Source organism: Podarcis gaigeae (genome assembly GCF_964106915.1).
Source record: "Podarcis gaigeae genome assembly, chromosome: 10".
Classification (NCBI taxonomy): Eukaryota; Metazoa; Chordata; class Lepidosauria; order Squamata; family Lacertidae; genus Podarcis; species Podarcis gaigeae.
In genome coordinates this window covers 59,760,743-59,778,076 of record NC_139686.1, presented here as the reverse complement: position 1 = coordinate 59,778,076, position 17,334 = coordinate 59,760,743, and the positions used below count along the sequence as shown (strand labels likewise).

General features: G+C 41.4%; 1 protein-coding gene across 2 annotated transcripts in view; it reads right to left on the bottom strand.

Moving 5' to 3' along the window:
- PLXNB2 (plexin B2) overlaps positions 1-17,334 on the bottom strand; it is a 330,952-nt gene that overhangs the window by 14,073 nt on the left and 299,545 nt on the right. For both annotated transcript variants that reach the window (XM_083698890.1, XM_083698891.1), the window contains exons 26-33: positions 15,912-16,093; positions 14,485-14,551; positions 13,113-13,259; positions 9,150-9,306; positions 7,898-7,998; positions 7,026-7,110; positions 2,068-2,222; positions 334-494 (exon numbers count right to left, since the gene is read on the bottom strand). In XM_083698890.1, the coding sequence (XP_083555016.1) occupies positions 334-494; positions 2,068-2,222; positions 7,026-7,110; positions 7,898-7,998; positions 9,150-9,306; positions 13,113-13,259; positions 14,485-14,551; positions 15,912-16,093 (1,055 nt within the window). The remainder of the gene's footprint in view (positions 1-333; positions 495-2,067; positions 2,223-7,025; positions 7,111-7,897; positions 7,999-9,149; positions 9,307-13,112; positions 13,260-14,484; positions 14,552-15,911; positions 16,094-17,334) is intronic.

The following is a 17,334-nucleotide window of genomic DNA, read 5'->3' as shown; positions in this document are numbered from 1 at the left end:
CCCCAGTGTTGGCCACAACTGGACCTAATGGTCAGGGGTCCCTTTACCTTTATATATGTTGGAAACCACACAGAGTGGCTGGGGCAACCCAGTAAGATGGACAGGGTATTATTATTTATAATAATAATAGAATATATTTTCAGCAGAGAAATGTTGGCGGGTATGCACACAGACACAGCTTCTGCTGAGAGCTCTGAGTGAAATGTGGCCTTTTCCCTTCCACATCTGTTAAAGAGAGAGCCCTGGCTTACAGCAATAAAAAGCAATGTTGCTGGGGAATGAATGTATCGCCTTTTTCAGCCACTTCTCCCCACGAACCCTGAAATTTCATACCTGTTCGTTTTCCAGATGTGGATAGTATCGTCATCTTTGATATCATGCTTTTCCGCTTGCTCATCAAGAAAATCAAAGAAATATTTCACAGCTGGTGGCACAACATGCTTTGAGTCAAGTACGCTGTGAAAAAAGTTATCTACAAACTGCTGAAGTGTACCCTGAAGAAGAAGGGGGGGGGGGGAGAAAACATACATGCATGCATTAAAAATTCAGGTTACAGTGCAAGTGTAGCATTTTCAAGGATATTATTTCAAATTTACAAGAATGCTTTCTAAACTGATTTATAGTCAACTGTACAGGCCTCCGTCCCAAGTGGCCAAGGAATCACAATAGCTTGAAGTGCAGCATTTTTCATCTCTAAATGGGTAGTAAATGCTCTTATGAACATCATGAAATGAACAGCCATAAGAAATGGTCCAGGGAGCTCCGGAAACACAATTCTCTACTCTGTTTTAAAGAGGTGGGGATGTCAGTATTGTTGCTCAGGGAAATGCAAAAAGCCCAACTCTGAAATAGATGGACAAGTATAGGAGGGAACTGATGGCGGAGTAATGCACTTATAATTATGCTTCCCAGATACACTCTGGTAATTACTGACATGGACTTTTGTGATTTAGTAGCCTAATTATAATAAAGCCTTGCGTTTATAATCTCTCGTTCGTGGCTTAACATGAGGAAACTACTTTTGGATTTTAACCTTATGCAGAGCATGCAAGATCCCAACCTGCTTGCCACAGGATATAAATGTGTTTATGGGAAGGGGTGGGTTATGGGTTTGTTTTGTTCTTGTTTTTAATTATGCATTTTGTTTTTTATTTTGTATTTTTATGCTGTGAACTGCCCTGAGGTCTTCAAATGAAGGCAGTATGCAAATTTAATAATAATAATAATAATAATAATAATAATAACAACAACAACAGGAATCTGGTTGGCCCCCATAAGAACAGGATGCTGGACTAGAGAAGAGTCTGTTCTAATTGATCAGGGCTCTTGTGTTTCTTGGTTTCATTAATTCCACACAGCTTTGCTTTAAGGAAGTTCACGCAATCTGCAGAACACATTTCCCCACCAGCCAGATGTTTTCAGATGGTGGCAACAGTGGAAGTCAATATGGACAGCTCACATTTAAGGCTACTAGAGGCAGAAATGCAAATTAAATGTCAAGCTGGCTTTGTTATGCTTTGAGTTTAACATAGAACAGCACTGAGCTCACCACACACTTGTATTGCGTTTAACTTCTCTAAGTTCACAAGCTAGCAGGCCACTTAGTGTTAGAAGAAGGAGAAGCACAGCCACTGACAGGGGCATGAAAGGGGAGAGGCATAGTGTCAGTGCAGGCAAATAGAACAGTGGATACGTGTTATGCAAATATTTATACATCACAGAAACTATTTGGGATATATTGTGACATTCTGTGAAAAATCAAAGCACAATAAGCTATCTAGCTCTGAGGTGCCTCAGGAATTGTCATGTTTCAACCGTTGTATGTGCTGGCCAATTTATGAAGACAATCCTGGGTTTCCACCTCTAATGTCTCCGACAATAAAACACAAAGTGTATTATTTATGTAACTAAAAATACAGACTCATAAACACAAGAGAAAGCTATTGTTTTTAAATTAAATCTGAGCCTAAAGAAGGATTCCACACAGTGTTACTATTTACACTTAACACCCCAAATTACGAGTTCCTCCTAGAGTTGATGGCAATTAACTTGATGTCTCCATCTTACCTTCACAGAGAGGAGTCTCGTCAGGTAGATTTCTGTAATAGCTTTGGTTCTCTCCTTCTCTTTCATGCTTCCTCTTTTTGATTTGCCTTCATCAACTTCATCTGCCGGCCGAACTAGATGCCAGATCTTATTTTCCTCTTCTAACAATGCACGCCCTGAAAATAGCAAAAGCGACACATTTCAAAACAATCACATTAAAATTAAATCCACTGGCCGTGCGCCGATTGCCGTGCCATGAATCATGTGCCAGAGGACTGTGACTAATCTGCATATTTAGTTGCCTGTAATTAATATTATTTGCATTTCATAAACATGAAGGTGCCGCACTAACAAAAGTGCTGGTGCTTTTCTTCAACGCACTTGCTCAGGTCTTATTTGCCAAAGCGAAGAAGCCGAGTTAACCTTATAAAAAACAATGCTTTAAAACACAAGTGCAGTCTACTAGAGCTCCGGGGCAGAATTGCAACTCCTGTACAGGCTTCTAAATGAGTGGGAGCTTCCTATTCGCAGCAACAATAAGGAATTGTCCATTTATCTAATGGGATTTGGAGTGTGGCGCATTCAGCAATATCTATATAAAGTGGTACCTCGGGTTACAGACGCTTCAGGTTACAAACTCAGCTAACCCAGAAATAGTACCTCAGGTTAAGAACTTTGCTTCAGGATAAGAAGAGGAATCGTGCAGCAGCGGCGTGGCGGCAGCGGGAGGCCCCATTAGCTAAAGTGGTGCTTCAGCTTAAGAACAGTTTCAGGTTAAGAACAGACCTCCAGAACGAATTAAGTTCTTAACCTGAGGTACCACTGTATATGATGTAGAAACTGTCCCTACTTTCTTGTCCCATGTGTGCATCAGAATTCTGCATAACTCTAAATTCTATTTTAGCGTGTCAGAACGTTCCCCTCCTGGGCGTGTTTTCCCTCAGAGCATGGGGAGGGCAGCGCTGTGCGGCATGTGGTGGTAGAGGCAGTCCAACACTCCTGCAGTGACACACCACACTGAGCTGCTCACTGTTGCGATGTATTGAAGCCCCACATGAAGCACTCGGGAGTCAAGCTGTATTTTAAGTAGGGCTTTATTCCAGTTGCAGTCTTGCAACATCATAAAGCAGTCTTCTTAAGTCAACCATACCTCTTTATATGACATGGCTATAGACGAACGAGGCAGCTCCCCACTCTCATGACACTGACTCATTACGTAGGGCTGTGACGCGCGTCCTGGGGGCATGGCACCTAGCGCAGGGAGGGGGGCAACTGCGATGGCACCCCACCAGGATCACATTGCCGGGGCAGTGCGCTCCTCCCACACTCCTCTTCCTCCGCCAGTGGCTGTTCCCCAGACTCAACTCTCAGGCCCTGGACTCTTGGCCTGGTGCCCCTGAGAGCCCAGCGGCCAGGTGCCCCATACCCCTAGCACCTATGGATAAGACAGCCCGGTACCCACAACACTCCAACGGTAAACACCAATAACCCATCCAGGCCACCTCACTGACTGCTACTGGATTACGGGGAGATGGAGATGCCAGCTAGGTTTCCTCTTCAAATCTCCTCTCAGACGACATTAGAAAAGCTGCTTTCTCTCAGAATCACAGTACACAACATGGTGATAATACCAATCTTCCTTACAAAGATATAGGCTACCAATGTAATGTACGTGAAGCATTCTGAGCACCCCAAAGCGCTACACAAAATACTTGCTTATTACTGCCAATGTAATAAAGAGCATTGGCAGGAGAAGGAATTCGATGAAAGTCCAGACTAACCAATCTTTATTTGTGAACTGAGATGAAAAAATAAAATAAAAAATCGGGATAAATCAAACTAATTTCTTTCCAAGTCCCACTGAAAAGAACAGGAATGCCACAGGAGTTGCACATTTGTGAAACTCCCATTCATTCCATCATGTCATTTGGCAATGCGAAATTTTACTGCACTTAATTCTCTAGACTTTATAATCAATTAACACATCACTGTCTAGAAAAGAAAGAAAGAAAGAAAGAAAGAAAGAAAGAAAGAAAGAAAGAAAGAAAACTATTTCTAAAGGATTTGGACATCATTCCACATTTTTTGGAAAGAGATGTACACCCATTCTCTTTGTATATTATTAGTGGAAACCAACTTTAAAAAGTCTAGGTTCATATGAAATGACTTCAATAAAAACAGCCAAACCTAAGCATACAAAAGTCCTTTTCAAGTCTTTTTTTTTTTTTTTTTGTAAAATTGGCAGAGGTGGGCTCTGTATTCAGGCCTCATAACAGCATGTTGCTTCTTTTTCTGGGGTGGGGGAACATTTCTTCTCTTTTTATGCAACAAAGAACTCCACAAATCATTGTCGGTTCAAGCTCTAGCTCTCCACTGGCTCTCTAACATTTTATAGCTTTCCAAATAAACAAGCTGGCATTGGATAATTCTAAGAGACCTAAGCACTAATGAAAAGAAACATTAGCCAGGAATGAAATATTACCTTTCCAGAATTCCCCTGAAAGCTATTTCCTGTGCAAAAAAAGGGCACTGAGTGGTTGGAAGCCTTCATCTTTGAAACTCAATAGATCATTTTTGCTACCTGATACAGCTCTCAGCATACATGTTATCAGAATTTCCTGCTTTTAGTCTATCACTAAGTAGATCCTGGTTCAAACAGCCTCTTGGTTTCAAGATATATTTTCATCTGTGCATCTTTACACAAACCCGAGAAACCTACTTTTTTCATTTTCAATTTATTTATGTAACCCACAAAGAATAGAAACTTTAAAAAAATGATTGACAAATTCTTGAAAGCTTTTATCATCAATTTGCATTTAAGCAACCACATTTAGAAAGCAGTAACACATAAAAAAACAACCAGGCAACTGCTTTCCTCAAAGAACTGAAATGCTATTGACACACCAGTTCCAAAGAACCTTTAGTGAGAATGCCCTCTATCCAACTTGTCCCCTGTCATGGTAGGAGCCAGAGGACAAAAAGCCTCATCATATTGGGTCCCAAATAAGGAACGAATGCTAATATCCAATATTCCAGGCTCTGCCCACACAGAAAAAACCCACAGATGTTGAAAATGCAGAAGATTTATCTGACTAACAGGCTTAAAACTCAGCCTGCCTCCCATTGACAGACACCAGAACAAGGAACCTGCTGGGATGTATCACAAAACACACTGCCTATTTCTGCACAGGTTGTGCATTTAAATTCCATACCACTAGAGGAATCATGTAGTCTCTGGTCTAAAGAATGATGCATGTGTCAAAGACATGGCTTATTACAGCCCAAATCAGGACCGGCCCTATCGTTATGTGGGCATTGAATCTAAGGAGATGCCTTGACTCCAGTTCCACATACCGTATTTTTCGCCCAATAGGACACACTTTCCCCCCTCCAAAAATGAAGGGGAAATGTGTGTGCGTCCTATGGGGCGAATGCAGGCTTCAGGAATGTATCCGCAAGCCTTGGAAGCCTGCGGGAGTTCCCGCCAGGCTCCCTAGGCTTGCGGATAGCAGCCTGCATCCCAAAGCCTTCCCCCGCACCTGGGGGGGGGGATAATTTTTTTCTTTATTCCCCCCCCAAAAAACCTAGGTGCGCCCTATGGGCCGGTGCGCCCTATAGGGCGAAAAATACGGTAAATGTCTTTTCTTTACTTTCACAGGTAAAGGTAAAGGGACCCCTGACCATTAGGTCCAGTCGTGACCAACTCTGGGGTTGCAGTGCTCATCTCGCTTTATTGGCCAAGGGAGCTGGTCTACAGCTTCCGGGTCATGTGGCCAGCATGACTAAGCAGCTTCTGGCGAACCAGAGCAGCGCACGGAAACACCGTTTACCTTTCTGCCAGAGCGGTACCTATTTATCCACTTGTACTTTGATGTGCTTTTGAACTGCTAGGTTGGCAGGAGCTGGGACCAAGCAATGGGAGCTCACCCCGTCATGGAGATTCGAACTGCCGACCTTCTGATTGGCAAGTCCTAGGCTCTCTGGTTTAACCCACAGCGCCACCCGCGTCCCTTTTATTACTTTCATAGGAAGTAATAAAAGTAGTGCTCTTGGGGAATGCATGAAGTTAAAAGCTACAGCTACTTCCTGCCCCTCAGCCTAGGTTAGCACAACCTTCACTAGTGTGGGTGTGCTTATAATGTCCATCAACACAGAGCTTAGTATAAGACACATTGCAGTCCCCAGGAGTTGACACAGCCCAAGTCTTCATAACGCTGAATATTTCAGTGATATTTTAATAGCTTCAAAAACCAAATGGGCAAAAATAGAGTGCCTGTACATGGACACAAATTTCTAACCCATTCTATCATGGGCCTAATGAATGCTAGAAGCATCTGATGCTGAGCACGGATGATGCTAAACTGGAAAGACTCTAATTAGTTCCATGAATGAATATCCACTGGAATATCCCTTGAAGAATATGATATGAAATAGTAATACAGTGGTACCTCGGGTTAAGAACTTAATTCGTTCTGGAGGTCCATTCTTAACCTGAAATTGTTCTTAACTTGAGGTACCACTTTAGCTAATGGGGCCTCCCACTGCCACAGCGCTGCCGCTGTGCAATTTCTGTTCTCATCCTGAAGCAAAGTTCTTAACCTGAGGTACTATTTCTGGCAAATGTTTTAAAAAAACCCCCAAAGGCAGGACCATTTAACAGCATGCAAATATCTGAATGCTGCAGCCGACGTGTTTAGGAAGCACATGGTAAAAAATGGGCACAACTGGTGGAAAGAGAAAATTTAACTAACTAAAAAAAAAATCAATATCCTTAGAACTTATGTTAAGTAATAGAATGATCTCTTAACAAGGTACTATTGGCAATCATGAAACCACTCTGCTCCTGCAAAATACAGCTTTAGCAAAATACAGCTTTAGCCACGAGGGCCAAATCAGAACACGGCAACATTAGCATTACCCACTGGTAATATGTTGAGTGCTCTTCTGGAGCCTTAAGAGAAGCAACAGATCATACTCACTTTCCTCTGGCATGTCTTGCTGATGGTCCTCTGGCTGTTGGGAGACCCCCATTTTTGACAAGATGAGAGTAGCACCATCCCGTACCTTTAACAAAATACACAGGAGGGAATTGCTAAGAACATCCAAAGTAAATCTTACTTCTGCAAAACATCTACTTCCTATTCAAGATGTACATACAATGTGTGTGTGGAATCAATTCACTATCCCTCACAAACTCATTCCTTTCCTTACATCATTTCAAATTGTTCGTTAAGATGTCCAAATGGAGCACTTTCAGACAAAAAGATTTATTCCTTCATTTCATAATGGAAGGGGCACTCCAGATATACCTCCATTTGTGTACATGAAGCTGTGCCCATGGGAAAGATGATGTCAGAGAATCAAGTGTTATAATCTAGTGACTATTTTTTAAAATAATAAGAAAAATCCATCGCGCTACTCAAAATTCAGTCTTTCAGATTCTCTGAACTACGGGAAACTGAAACTCACTAAAGAGCAGAGAAGATGCATTGCATTTGTGAAGTATGAAAGTGTTACGGGAAGCGCATCTTGCCCTGGGCATAATTGACAGTCAGTCTTGAGTACTGGCAATATACAAAGCTGACTTTTATCCCGAGCAAAGAATATGCCTCGGTTTCATCTTGTCCTCCTAACTGATGAGGCACTCCATAATCGCCCAGTTGCAGCAAATGCCAACGTATTTTTGGAACCTTTTAGGATTTATAGTCTGGCCTTTACAAAGGCAACAGAAAAGATCTACTCATAGATTTGATAGGAGAAGGAGTACACGTTGTCTCAGCCAGTTTTTTTTTTAAAAAGAAAAGCTGTGTGTTACCAAAAAGCAATCAACAGATACTAACAACTTCCTTACATTATAGTGCATCAGGGTATTGATGCGTTTCCACCTGCCATCTCTTTGGGACGTTAAATCCAAGTCGGAGAGTATCTGTGCAGTAGAGCCTGGACGCCACTCTGAGGAGCAATTACGAGAAAACAACAACACATTGTATATTGTATCAGTGTGCAACTAAACATAATTCACATCCGAAATGAGTTTTCCATTTAGTAAACCGCTGAAGCATTGCAAAGGTTCCCAATATCTGCTCTCTACCCTACCCCCAAATTAGCCCTGCTTTAAAAGAAAAACAAATCGTCTTTGTCTCCTGAACAAAATATGAAAAATGCGAAACTAGTTTGCATGCAGTGATTTACCCCAAAACACATCTCCCAAAAATCAGTGCTGTAAAAATAGTCTAAATCTTCAACAGTAACTCATAATGCAAGTAGGAAAGCGAACAGCTTATTTAAGGGTCCAGCTTTTCAGAATACATGTACAGAATTACTGAGACTAAGTTCCTTTAAGACATTTCTGTTTGTTAGTCATATGAGTAAGCTTACTTTTGATCACTTAACTGCTTTGAGGTATGGTTGTTGTTTTACAAACAAGCGGTATATAATTTGTAAGAAACAAAGAAACAAACCTGTTAACAGGCCTTTGTTCCATTGACAACTAAGCCGAATTATAGACTATTACGTTGGATTACTTCTTTGTGAATAGATCCAAAATATTCTAAACCAAAGGCTTTTCATATAGGTCAATATTTAAAATAATTTATAAACACAAATATAAAAGAACAAGAGTACAAGAACTTGCTAAATCTAGGTCCTTCCTGTTACTATCCCCTTTTGACACCAATGTATTTATTAAATGGCATTAATAAAAGACGGGACGCGGGTGGCGCTGTGGGTAAAAGCCTCAGCGCCTAGGGCTTGCTGATCGAAAGGTCGGCGGTTCGAATCCCCGCGGCGGGTTGCGCTCCCGTTGCTCGGTCCCAGCGCCTGCCAACCTAGCAGTTCAAAAGCACCCTCGGGTGCAAGTAGATAAATAGGGACCGCTTTCTAGCGGGAAGGTAAACGGCGTTTCCGTGTGCAGCTCTGGCTCGCCAGAGCAGCGATGTCACACTGGCCACGTGACCCGGAAGTGTCTTTGGACAGCGCTGGCCCCTGGCCTCTTGAGTGAGATGGGCGCACAACCCCAGAGTCTGGCAAGACTGGCCCGTACGGGCAGGGGTACCTTTACCTTTACCTTTACTATTAATAAAAGAAGCAGAACCGAAACATACCAAGAACGACATTATCAGGCTTTGGCCAGTGCGAATGAGGCAGATTTCGATAGACTTGGTCAATGATCTTTTCTTTCACTTGTGAAATAGTATCACAGTTGAGCACTTTTACGGGTACGGATTCTGTGCCTTCATCTTGTACAATCACATTCACAGTCTGAAGGGTAGGAAATAACATGGTTAAACAAATTAGACAAGGGATAAAAAATCAATGCTTGTACTTATTAATTCCAAAAGATCAAAAATTTAGACACCTGCACAAAACCTTGTATGCCCTCATCTCCATAAAAAAATAGACAAGGTGAGAAAAAAAATAAGTCAATGAGCCATTTCAGTCTCCACACCATTTTCCCTATTCCGAGTATACAGAAAAGAGCCTTCAATGGATGTTCTTAAATACAGTGTATTTCTATACCACTGATACTGGATCTTGGGGACTCCTTAAAAGCAGGTTTCAAACAGATACAAGTTATTAGAACTATCTACCATCTGCAGCTGCTTAAATAATGAATTTCTTAAACAGAAGAAATGCACATTTTTAAAATTTATTGCACTTTCAAAACAAAAGAGAAAGTGCTTGTCAGGATAGTGAAGTTGTTAGAAATATTTTTTTTCTGGTTCCAGAGACACTCCTCTTCTTATAGGACTACAGAATCTTCAAGCATGTAGCATCTATCAATTTTAAATAATAGGTATTTAAGCCTGTAATTACAGGTGGCACATTTAGTCTACAGAGTCATATATTGGGTGGTTATGTGTTGGCCTTTTGATTATATTTTTAAAAAAATCTTACTACAGCTATAATTGTATTTTGTTTTTATGTGCTATAACCTGCCCTGATACCTCATAGTGAGGGGCAGGCAAGAAAACTGACAAGAAAACTATACCTTTTCTGCTCGCATATGTATCAGTATGAGTTTCATTCCAAATTACAGCTTTGGATTAACCAAACTATATTTACTATATTTCCCTATCTCTATACAGTATTTATGGTTGAATGAATTATATGAATGAATGAATTATAGTGCGGGAGGAGACTCTTGAGAGTCCCATGGACTGCAAGAAGATCAAACCTATCCATTCTTAAAGAAATCAGCCCTGAGTGCTCACTGGAAGGACAGATCCTGAAGCTTAGACTCCAATACTTTGGCCACCTCATGAGAGGAGAAGACTCCCTGGAAAAGACCCTGATGTTGGGAAAGAAGGAGGGCACAAGGAGAAGGGGATGACAGAGGACGAGATGGTTGGATAGTTTTCTTGAAGCTACCAGCATGAGTTTGGCGAAACTGCGGGAGGCAGTGGAAGACAGGAGTGCTTGGTGTGCTCTGGTCCATGGGGTTACGAAGAGTCAGACACGACTAAACGACTAAACAACAACATACAGTATTTAAGGGTTCTGGTTGTGCTGAACTAGCATAGGGAAATGTCCCCAAATACTGACCTTGGATCCACAAGACTGCCACTTATCATACTGGCAAGAAAGGGAGCATTTATACATACCTGATTAAATGGTATGGCAGATTAATGTTGGTAATTAACTTTGCTAGCAATTACTTTTCCTGCTATTAGGGTCCTCTGGTTTTCAGACCGAAAGGACTGGGAAAGCACGCAATTCTAATAACCAAGAAAATAGACATGGCAATATACCAGTATTTATTTTCTGTCTCCTACCCATAGACACAATGCTGAATGGTTATTCCGCACCAGCAGTACAGAACTGGGGTGGTAGAAGAAAAGATTGAGGGACTAGAGTGGGTCATTTAAAAATAAAAGTGAGGGAGGGAGGGAGGGAGGGAGAGACCCCAAGAGGGTCTTGATGGGTCCCTAAGTAAACTTTTGGAGTTAGACAGTATTTGGGCCAACCCACGAATACTAGTAACCAATCAAATCGTAAAACAAAAAACCCAGCCTCTTTATTTTTATTCATTTATAGAAGTATTTATATACTACCAATTTATGAAAAATATCAAGGAGGTATACAATCTATTCAATGAAATACTGTTAAAAAATCCCAAATAATCCAAATAATCATTAACATGTCTAATCAAGAAAATGTAAACAGCTTCAATTGATGCCTGGAAGTCATTTGTGGGTTTTCCTACTAAATCTTGGCTAGAAAAGTATTCTATGGCACAGGATGGTGATATTAAACGCCCAACTTCTAGTTGAGGTCAGCTGGGCTTCTGAAACATGGTGGGGAACTAACAGATTTTTTTCTGGATGTTCTCAGCAATCAAGCTGGGATATAAGGGCTCAGGGGAGTCCTTAAGGCATTCTGGACCCAAGATGTTCAGGGCTCCGTATATATATTAATACATGAAATATATTTATAACAGCATAAAGAGACTGAGGTATGGGGTGAGTTTTGCTTGCACTCTTCTGTTCACTCAAAACAGCAGTGCTGGCTGTTTTCCCATGCTGTTTTATTTTTCTTTTATTAAAATATATCTCTTCCCTTTCCCCTTGATTTGAACTGTCAAGATTTGAAAAGTTATATACTATGTCTAAAAGTCTTAAAAACTCCTTGTTCTTCCCATACTCCCCCCCAACATTCTCTTTCCTGAAAAATATATTAAATGTGCTTTCAAACAGCACTTTGTAAGTGTTTTTTATTAAGTTTCTTCTGATGCCACAGTTGTGCCATTGCACAAGTCACTGTCAAACAAAATGAAATCGTTTCTAGTAATGCCAATAAACACAGGAGAATTTCCCCAGCAGTGTGATTTTTCTAGATGAAGAATATGACAGCACTCTTCTGCAAAGCCCAGTCCCATGATCTGTTCGTGTCCACTACGTTTTTAAATCTTTCATAAGCAAGTCAGAGCCGAACGAGATGCGATGTAGCATGTGCCTTTGTATAGAATCACAGAATTGGGATCCCAAGGGTCATCTAACCCAACTCCCTGCAGTGCAGGGATCTCAGCTAAATCAGGCATGGTGGTGGGAAATTTAACCCTTTCCTCCCCTGCTTCAGGCCTAAGGAATTTTAATCCCTCCTCTGAAGCAAATACTTGAATCCAGAGAGAAAATTCCCCAATGGGGATTTCTCCCCAAAACCAACTTCTCAAGAGGGATTTTTTAAGCAAGCAAGCAAGCAAGCAAGCAAGCAAACAAACAAACCTGCATATTTGATGCAGAGATACTTGGCTCTCAGATTCCTCCCAAATGGCAGGTCACGTACAAACCTAACCATGCCAGTATGAACAGCACAACTCCCACCATGCCATCTGGCCAAGTGGGCCTTCTGCTCGATGGACAGCAGAGGGAAGGCAGCAAAGGACTTGAGCAGAACATGTTGACTACTGACGGAATGTGGGTTAGAAGAGTCTGGGCGGGAATGCAATTTATAATGGGAGAAGAGAGACTGCAAAGCTAGGACATTATAAAATTCACAGCAGATTAAAGAGCAGCTTAAACACAACTCTCCTAGAACAGATCAATGGGTCCGCTGGTGATCAGTACTCCCCAGAATTTCACAGCTCTGAAATGAAGGCGTCAACCCTTTTGTTCCACCCAGTGCCATACTGTATCTGAACATGGAGATTCAATTCAATCAGGCTATTATGGCTAACAGCCATTGACGGACCTACTATGTTTCATTTATCTAGTCTCCTTTTTAAACAACTGTCTATGTCATCTGAGTTGTTAATTTGTGTTTATTCGTTTGGAAGAGAGACTTCACATTTGAAAATGCCATTACCTTTTCTTCTTTGGGTTAATCCACTAAAATACCAAAGGCTTCATGTCAAATTATTGTGTTCAAGTCAGGGCAAGAAAATTAATTACTTAATCGTTATTTTTTGGCCCTATGGCACTCCTTCATTATCTACGTTTTACAAAAACAAAACAAAAGCAGCACCCCCCAAAAAAACCCCACACCAGCTGGGTAATAGCGAATGATGCATTTCAGAAGGATTCCATTTTACCAATTTCCTGAAAGAAATGTCTATAAACGTTACACACCAGTTGTGAATACTCCACATCGTCTCCCAGCAAACCGGTGTCATTCAGTGTGTATTTGGCCTTCATTTGCACAGCATCCACAGGGCCTTTTTCCACTTGATGTTTGATAGCCTTGAATAACTTATAAAGAGGTTCTCCTGCGTTGTCCTGTAAAAATTGGTGAGGGAAGACAATGTCAATATTAGCTATGTTTTGACAGACAAACAGTGGCAGTGTCTGAGCAAACACAGAACCCTAGCCTGACATTATGAGTACAAACCTTCCATCCTTCCTCTTGCAGACGGGGATTAGCAACTTCTGATCCCATTTTGCTGCAAACCATAAGCCATATTCATGCAGTTGGAGGCATGTGGGATGAAAGTGAGGAGCTGGCAGATCAGGCATGCAACTCAACTTACATTTATGCATGCCCTGGCTGCTTCCGACCTTCACGGGTTGAGTACGATGGTCTGAAGGCACATTAATCTGAATGCACTTAGAAGCCTCCCCACAATAGGGAACTTTGAATTATCTGGGTTTTGGATCATAGGGAGGCTTCTAAGCCTGTTCCCCTAAACACACTTTGGTTTGTCCTTTAGATCTTTATACTGCAGGAAGGCTGGAAGCAGATCTGTAATGTAGTGGAATGTTGTGGGCAGGGTTTGGTAGCCTGTCACTTCCCGAATTGTAGCTCACATATGCTCGCCTGGAAGCTATAGTTTTCAGTTTCATCTAAATAAGTAAGCTATGGTTTGCACTTGCCTGAAAAAAACTGATGGCCTGTGCCACAAAATAGATTTAATGAACACTCATGTCAGAATGCTCTCTAAATTGATAGTTACACTCTTTTATATACTAAGCTTTTATGCTCTCCCACATCCATTTAATGCTCCTAACCCTTCTTTTAGATTCTTTTAGTTTCTTATAGTCCTTATGTTTTAATACTTTTTAGATTTCCAAAATGTTTTACAGATTCTAAATCAGGCATAGGCAAACTCAGCCCTCCAGATGTTTTGGGACTACAAGTCCCATCATCCCTGACCACTGGTCCTGTTAGCTAGCGATGATGGGATTTGTAGTCCCAAAAACATCTGGAGGGCCAAGTTTGCCTATGCCTGATTTAGAATCTGTAAAACATTTTGGAAATCTAAATGATTGTACCCCACCCTACTTATGCTGGTCTATGACCACAATCAAGATTTGATGATGATGCCTGAAAACAAGAGTTGCAGACCAAACAATGGTTTACTAGAACTGATCCTTCCAGAATGAGTTCCACCACGAGGGAGATGGAAGTACATGAGGCTGAGGCTTATTTGTAACACCAAACTGTAGTTTGGTTATTATGCCAAAACACAGCAAGTGTAAAGTGTGCATGCATTTCAGACTTTACCTTGAGATACTGATATAAACATATTGACATCCAATTAGAAAGCATCCTCTCCACCACAGTTTCTGATCTGAAACAAATGAACAAATAAATGTTGAACTACATGGCTAGTGAGGCCGGAATTCATGCGTTTGTCAAGAGCTAAAATCCAGATTCTTTCCTATATTCCTTACCCAGCACATACAATCTCATGTAGATTCATTATAGGCACGTTTTGTAATGCGCATTCTCACTTACTTGTGAGCAAACATGGTATAGTACTTAGAATGTTGTATTCTTTCCCCCCTTAGCCATTTAAGTGTTAATTTGTAGGTGTTTTCCTGGCGCATTGCAAAATCTGTAGATTAAGACATGCAGTCCTCAATGCGAAGTTCTACTTTCTAATGTAAGGTTGAAAATAGATGGTGTTGTGCGGATTATCGTCTTCCAAAGCAAGTACTCTATTCCGAACTTAAAAATGGAAAGCGTGATGCTGGTGGTCAACAAAAGAGGTTTAAAGATTGTCTCAAGGCAAATCTAAAAAAATGTAGTATAGACACTGACAATTGGGAAACACTGGCCTGTGAGCGCTCTAGTTAGAGAACAGCCTTTACCAAAGGTGTCATGGGCTTTGAAGACGCTCAGACTCAGGATGAAAGGGAGAAACGTGCTAAGAGGAAGGCACGCTTGGCAAATCCACACCGTGATCAACTCCCACCTGGGAACCAATGTCCCCACTGTGGAGGGACGTGTGGGTCCAGAATGGGCCTCCACAGTCACTTACGGATTCATAGTTAAAATCATGTTTATGGAAGACAATCTTACTCGGCTATGAGTGATCGCCAAAGAAGAAGAAGTATTTTGATACCAGTAGCGATAGGGAAGTACCCTAGGAATATCGTTCAATCAGTACTAAATTAATTGCTATAACAAATATGCCACAGAAGAATCTCTAGGGTCTTCACTGTAACTTAGCTATCTGAGAGAAACGTCCAAACAAGGATGCTTTTCCTGCTGGAGAAACCACAGCTCACAACTCTGGTTGTTTCTCTATCATATGACAGGAGAGCATGCATTACATTCCTCACTGAAAGGATGTTTTATATCCTCTGTTACTACAGGGCAGGATAAAATGTGTATGGTTCTTCTCTTCCTATTGTATTCTCAGAACTGCACAGTAAGGTAGATTAGGCAAAGACATGTAAGGATTGGCCCCAAGGTCACCCAATGAGCTTCATAGCTGAGTAGGGTTTTGGACCCAGACCTCTCCAGCCCTACTCTTACATTCTCAAACATGTACTAAAGTTCTTAGAATCCCAGTGCACAAATAGTAACAGATGTATTTGAGAAGGGAGGCAACAGGCACAATAAGTTGTGTTCTGTTAAAAATGATGGGAGTTTTATTTCATTTACTTCAATGGAAACTGGGCAACTAAAGAAACCTTCCCTACCTTCTGAGCATGAGTTTGGGATTTTTGGCCACAACGTACTGCTCCATCAGCTCCAAAAACAATGTCCTCATGATGTCCGTATAGTATTCTAGCTTCCCATGCAAAGCCACAGTCAAGAGAGATGCAAAATACACTTTTGCACGGGCAGAGAATTCTCTTTGGTTTTCCAATGTGTGAATGAACTAAACAAACAAAACAGAAAAACATCAGGTATGTGATTCAGAAACTGAATTTCATTCATTCCATTTCATTCATTCTGTAACCAATTCCAAAAAGACGAATCACTGGGTCCATATTTATATGCTTCCTCATGTACAGAAACAGAAACAGGGACACACTTCTGGCCATACCCCCCGCCAACATAGTGTCCCTATTGCTGCACCACCCTCAACCTTTGCAGGGTGAACATGGATGTGTGAAAAGGGAAGACTTTGCATGAACAGCTGCTTCCATAGAGGGGCTTCCATTGAGCAGGAAATCCACCATATCGGGTTTTCCACTTGTGTGAAGGTTCCCCTCTCAGATTTAACCAATGAAGATTTGAGGCGGCACAGTAGTGAGATGCAAAGAATTAGGGTCAGAAGTGTGGCTCTGATCCTGCTGCTACAAGTAAGTAACATAAAAGGTAAAGGTAAAGGTATCCCTGACAGTTAGGTCCAGCCGCAGACGACTCTGGGGTTATGTGCTCATCTCGCTCTACAGGCCGAGGGAGCCGGCGTTTGTCCACAGACAATTTCTGGCTCATGTGGCCAACATGACTAAGCCGTGTTGGGCAAACCAAAGCAGCGCATGGAAACGCCGTTTACCTTCCCACCGAAGCAGTACCTATTTATCAACTTGCACTTTGATATGCTTTTGAACTGCTAGGTGGGCAGGAGCTGGGACTGAACAACAGGAGCTCCCCCAGTCATGGGGATTTGAACCGCCGACCTTCTGATCGGCAAGCCCTAGGCTCAGTGGTTTAGACCACAGCGCCACCAGCGTCTCAGTAAGTAACTTACATGTGAGTTAATGTAGGAATAAGGCTTTGGGCAAAATATACCACAACAGTACTAACTAGAGCTTGGCATTTTTTTTAAAAAAAAAATTGCCAAATGAAGTGATGCCTTTGTTTAACTACACCATTCAGCACTGTGTTTGTCATTTGCAATATGATAAACTTCATTGAACAATGAACTACTACACTGCCATTTGGTGCATATGTTTGGGACACCATTTGTTAAAGGAAAAAGGCAGAAATGAGGATTTCTAAAGCATTTCTCAGTTAAGTCTGAAAGAGGATACAAATGATCTATATAAGATATACAACCTTTTACTCTTTCTCAGATTGAAATTTTATTTTAAATAACTTTTAGATCTAGGCATTTTAAAACACTGCTTTTATTTATTGTCACACCGAATGGCTAGTGCAGTGATCAAATTG